Source organism: Acanthisitta chloris, unplaced genomic scaffold (genome assembly GCF_000695815.1).
Source record: "Acanthisitta chloris isolate BGI_N310 unplaced genomic scaffold, ASM69581v1 scaffold10132, whole genome shotgun sequence".
In the NCBI taxonomy this organism is placed as follows: domain Eukaryota; kingdom Metazoa; phylum Chordata; class Aves; order Passeriformes; family Acanthisittidae; genus Acanthisitta; species Acanthisitta chloris.
The window spans coordinates 51,147-57,168 of record NW_008658797.1 but is presented as its reverse complement, the minus strand read 5'-3'; the positions used below and the strand labels follow the sequence as shown (position 1 = coordinate 57,168).

Here is a 6,022-nt window from a genome sequence, read left to right as displayed (position 1 = left end):
AAGTTGAGGGTGGTTTTCCCCACAACCAGTTTTCCTAATTCTGCATGGATGCACAGCTTGCAGCTTTGAAATTGTCTTTTGCAGATGACTTCAGTTTGCTGAATTTCAATTTTCTCCTTCCTACTAGTGACCGTTCATACTTTATTTTTCTGACAACAAAATTGTCAAGTTTCTGTGTCATGGGCATATATATTTTTGTTAGACTGCACAGTCCTGTGCCTAATTTCAAAACTTGGATATGCAAAAGATATATGATATACAGTGCACTTAATTTATCTTCCTTAAAATATAGCAACTCTGATCTCTTAACTATTATTGTTGTGGAGAAAACAAAAATTGTACAAGACAGAAAAGTTGGAGCTGTTTACAGCCTCATGTTTTACATGCACAGCCTTGTGTAGAAAATGCTGTGGCAGTGCAGGAGTTGCAGCTGAGATTACTGTGGAAATCAGTGTTGTGATAAAGCGTTTGCACTTCTGTTAAGAGTGTGCACTTGGTTTTAATGGACACCATCCCGTTAGCTCCTTGCTAAAATGGTTTCAAATGGCAAAAGGTTAGTTTTCAGAGAGGTTAAAAAAGGAAGCACACATGGGGTTTTCTTAGGAAACTGCTAGTTATGATTTGTCATAATTTACTTGACAACAAAGTTATCTAGTGTTGACAGAACAAACAAGATGGATAACACTGTCATGAATACTAATGCTAAGCCAAAAAAAGTGTATGGAAATGAGCTTGTGCTGGAATGTGTAATAAATACTGTACTGTTCCATGAAACAAACCATTTACCTCTACAAGTATTTAGATCACAAGCTTTGGGGGGTTTTGCTTGTGTGTTTGGGTTTTTTTACGGGGAAGAAAACCTCCCATGAAGACTCTGCTGCACTGAGTCAAAGCATGTTATCCAAAACATTGTTCAGAGTTGAAGGTGAGTCAAAACAGAGTCATTTCCTGGTGGTCACAGTGCTTGTTTTCATGCAAGTACTTTTGAATGATGAAATGCTTGGTTTTCTAGATATTTCCTGGTGGTCACAGTGCTTGTTTTCGTGAAAGTACTTTTGGATGATGAAATGCTTGGTTTTCTAGATCTTTTGATTGTTTTCAGCAAAGCAAACTATGTTAATGGTCTTTAAAATGAATTTTACAGGTTTTTATTACACCTTGCTGATAAAACTGGAGGTGTTATTGTGACTAATGATAACTTCAGAGAATTTGTGACAGAATCATTTGCCTGGAGAGAAATTATTCAGAAAAGGTAATGACTAAATTTCCATGACAACGTAAAAGGATGTCTGTCCTTGCAGTTGTAGGCACTTCATGTGGGATTTTTTTCATTTCTAATCAGTCATGCAGTGTTCTGGTAGATCCCAGTAAAGTACTGTCTGTGTTTTCATACATTGATTCATGGCCTCGTGATCATGTGTTGAGTAGTGTAATGTCCCTGGTAATGATACATTCTCTAAGGTGTGTCTGTTAATTGCTGACATAATTAGGAGCCAGGTGTGACAGCACAGCTCTGTCACTTCTGAAGCTCAGTGCTAGGTCCTGTTAGAGCACACACGTTGCAGTCCTCCCTCACAGCTTTTCTTGTTTAAAAGTGCATTTTTCCAAGGGGACACTGGTGCCAAGAAAACCTGGAAAAGAACTACTCACAGTCTTGTATCCCTGAGCAGCAGGGATTTGTTTAGCCAGCACCAGGCACAAGGGGTATCACTCCACCAAACTTGGCCACCCAAGATAAGACTTCTCTGATTTATAGACGTTAAAAACTCATTCATTATTTCCAGGAATAGGTGGTAATTATTACAATTAGTGCTTGGAAATAATTTTCATAATCTCCTTCGTCTCCTCCCACTTGGCATGAGTCCCATGGTCTCTGGTGGTCACCAGGAGGAAGGCCAATAGTCTGTATCAGATTGACCTTTTCCCCTGTGGGTTTGGCACATGCTCTTTGGTCTTGCTCTTCAGCTGCCAGGTCCTGAGTCCAGTTGCATCTAATTTTACTTCCTCATAAATACACTGTGTTTACCTAAGCTAAAAGAATGCCCTAAGTTCTACACTTTCCATGCTTAATAAACTAAAACAATGCCTTACTGCTCAGCCTTTTACCTTCTGTTTATTCAGGTGCTCTCTACTTGACTATCCTCTATCCTACTCAGGCTTAACTATTTGATTCCTGTTCTCAACACAATAGCTGATATGGATGCATAAGTGTCACTTCGTGTTTACCTAAGCTAAAAGAATGCCCTAAGTTCTACACTTTCCATGCTTAATAAACTAAAACAATGCCTTACTGCTCAGCCTTTTACCTTCTGTTTATTCAGGTGCTCTCTACTTGACTATCCTCTATCCTACTCAGGCTTAACTATTTGATTCCTGTTCTCAACACAATAGCTGATATGGATGCATAAGTGTCACTTCTTTCAGATTCCTGTTCTCAACACAATAGCTGATGTGGATGCATAAGTGTCACTTTTAACGTTTCAGAGTCAATCTCTCTTTACTGAAGCACAACAGATCAGAAAATGAACATTTCCAGCATATCCATGTAGCTATTGTTGAGTGTCCTCTGGGTTTAGAGGAGTTCAGTTAGCTATCAACTATCCCTGCTTCAGCTTGTGGAGTTCTCTGCATCTGGTTTCTTCTTTTTTCTTGTTTGTTTGGTTTGGTTTTTCCCCTTTCAGTTAAATCAGGTCATTTTACTCTTAAGGAATGATCTTCTGTTCCTGAAATTTCCCACTAGTCTGTCAGTCACCCTGACATCTTCTGTTGGTACATCTGCTACAGGGACTGGGACTTGGATAGGGCCAATGAAATAAGTAATTAAAAATTGCCCTAGGCTCTCACAATACGAGGACATGGAGTTGATGTTGGTTAGTCATGTAGGTGTTTACACTATTAAGTGAATTCTACCCAAGTCTACAGAACTTCAGCACGAATACTTGGCACGTCATCTCGAGTCTGTGGTTTTTTAAGAGCTTGTGTTAACATCTGCTATTAGTTTTACTTCTGGGGAAATTCCACCACACCAAACTCTCTCCTTGCAGATGAATTTTACTTGATCTGGTTTTGAGGGTATTGTTCATGCAGATTTCCCTCTGTCCTAAAATGATTCCAGGAAAGAAAAGCTTTATGTCTTAACTGTAAATAAATAATGCTGTGTTGTGTGGATTTCTGATAACGTGCATGGTTGAAGATCCTTACAAGGAAGGGGAGTTTGAACAATCATAAAATCTCTAATCACCTAGAAAATTCCACTTGCTCTTGTGGCAAAAATTTGCAGTCACCCAAAAGTTGCTGTCAAAAAAAAAAAAAAAAAAAAAAAAGGCAGCTGGTGTTCTGCAGTGTCATGGGAAGAGTTCCCAGCTCCCCTGAGCTGTTTTGGTGCTGAATACTAGCTGTGTCTCAGATGGGTTTGCTAATTAATCCTCAGGACTCCTGATGTGGGGTCAAGTGTCTAAGGCAACAAAGGTGAAGGACAAGGAGGGTGTGATAGTTTTATTAAGTAACACTGAAAGCACTCTCTTGCAGGTTGCTCCAGTACACTTTTGCTGGTGACATATTTATGGTTCCTGATGATCCTTTGGGAAGAAATGGACCCAGATTAGATGACTTCCTTCAAAGTGAAGCCTGTTCTAGGTATAAGCACTGTTTTCCCTTTTGTTTGAGACAGTTATGGTTTCACTCTTGGAAAAAAAAAGTTTTCTGGCTCACGCGAATACCTCATTAGATCTGTGTAGTAAAAGCACAGTAAAATTAAGCAGAAATACTGTGGGATGTAGGAGTATAACAAAAATGTGTTTTTCTTGTTGCTTCAGTCTGCTCATAAACTGCTGGTGGTGACATTTGCATCTCATCAAGATCTTTTTCAGAGCTAAGATAAGTAAGACAGGAAGTCCCTCTGAGATTTGGTGGTGGTTTTCATGCAGAGATGGTTGACCCTGTGTTCACTAGGCACAGAGGAGTTGGGTAGGTGGTAGTTAGGCATCTTGTTAATTACAGTGGTGTTACCTAAAACACTTGGGTTGATCAGTCACTCAGAGTGGGACAATAGGTGCACAAATTCTTTTTTGTCACTGGAGACATATTTCAGCTCACAGCTGAGAGTACTGTACTGTTAATAACACAATTTTTGAGGCCTTGTTATTAAATGAATATGTATTTGAGTAATAATTATAAATACAAACATATATTAAAGATTAATAGACTTTTTAAACGTGCGTATATCCGAGGTATGAATTTGCTTTGCATTAAATGCCAAGACTTGAGAGTTAGTTTGTTCTTTAGCACTAGAAAATAATCTGCTGCTCTTTCCCCAGCTTAGGATTTATAAATGCTAATGATTCTGAGGAGTATTGAGAGAGCTTTTAGAAACAAGTGAGGTAATTAAATATTGGCATTGGAAAAGGCAAGCTGTACTCAAGGACTGATACAAAGCAGAAATCTCAGCTGTTGGAAACACTTGAGGAAAGTGGAACATAAACCAGTAGGTCACAAATTGATTTGAAAATAAGCATATAACGTTGACATTAAAAAAGCAAATGCAGTTCTAGAACTTCAGTAGGAAATGCTAAGAAAGTATTCTCAAGCTCTAATGCAAAACCCTCACGAGGTGTCATTTAGAACACTGTTTTACCTGCATATGCCTGAGAAAAATGAAATGAAAGCAGAGTGTGTTGTGGGAGGTGTGTGAGATGATTGTAGAAATGGAGAGACTCCTTTGAGAAGAATGTAGAAGAGCTTGTGGCTGCTTGGCTCGATCTAGGCTTTGGGGTTTGTTGCAGGTAAGACAGAGAAAAGCTGCCAGTGTAAAGAATTGTTTTTCTTCCTTCTCTGAGACTTTTCTACATGGGTTAAACGAGGCAGAAAGCATAAATGGCACCAGGAATCAGATGAGAAACTGGAAGGATCTTGACCACATTGAGCAATGGGAGGTGTCAGAACCAAAACGCATTTAAAATAGAGCTCTGTAATTTAGGTACTATTTCTCTTGATTGTAGGAATCTACACTGTAATACAAGTTCCTGTTCACATTTCTGTGTTATCTGTGGCATCTGAAGTAGACTGGGCCTTAAATTTTCTAGCACTGGCAGTTTGTAGAGCAGCAACAGCTTTTCAGAGTCTGAAATGAAATCTCAGTAATTAAGGAAGAGTATTCAAATCCTGATATTGCTAAAAAAACTTCATTGCCCCATTAAGGATATCATAAAAGGGAAACAAGGCTCTGATCTAGATGTAAGCACAGCTCAGAGTCAAGAGCAAAAGTAGATGAGGAATAGTCTTGTGGAGAATCTGGAAACCCCTTTGATCTGTCAGTATTTTCACATGTTCTGAGTCAGTGCACATGTGTCCAGTGTATCTTTTTATCTATACATTAATAAAATAGTTACACATGTTTTCCTTTTCTCTCTCCTGTACAGAGACAGCTACAAGCAGCATCTCCTTTAGCTCAATGTAATACAAATGTCTATTTTGTTCCATAGGGATTTTTGGTCAGCACAAATGGCTTTTCAGGACAGTGGACAATATTCTTCTGAGACACCTTTCTTCATGCCCACACCAAGCAGCAGCAGTATGTGCAGACAGCCCAGCAGAGCACATGGTGATGATTCATCCACGTGGTTTCCACTTCAAACAAACCTAGAGCCTTGTCTAGCAAGAGATCCACCGCAGAGATCTGCCCCAGAAACAGTACGGCTAAGAGAAGCCCTGATAAAAATCTTTCCTGATTATGATCAGAGACAGAAGATTGATCAAATACTTGCTGATCATCCATTCATGAGAGATCTCAATGCACTGTCTGCCATGGTGCTTGACTGAATGTTGTGTAAAGTTTTTATATCACGATTGATCTGACTAATACCAATGTGAAGAAAAATGTTATGTTACTTTGTGAATATTCAAAACCTAATTTTATTTGTATAAACAAAGATATTTTTGTGTATGTTCTGTTGCTAATAGATACCAGGTTTTGATAAATTAAAAACTGCTGCTACTACAGATTTGTAGTAATATTTTCTATTAA

At 38.7% G+C, this 6,022-nt stretch overlaps 1 protein-coding gene across 1 annotated transcript in view; it reads left to right on the top strand.

The window, feature by feature from the left end:
• N4BP1 (NEDD4 binding protein 1) overlaps nt 1-5,817 on the top strand; it is a gene marked incomplete at its 5' end in the record, with an annotated part of 12,736 nt that extends 6,919 nt beyond the window's left edge. The window contains 3 exons of the mRNA XM_009085221.1: nt 1,145-1,252; nt 3,529-3,636; nt 5,481-5,817. Coding sequence (XP_009083469.1) covers nt 1,145-1,252; nt 3,529-3,636; nt 5,481-5,817 — 553 coding nt within the window. The remainder of the gene's footprint in view (nt 1-1,144; nt 1,253-3,528; nt 3,637-5,480) is intronic.
• Between the last annotated feature and the right edge of the window lie 205 nt (nt 5,818-6,022).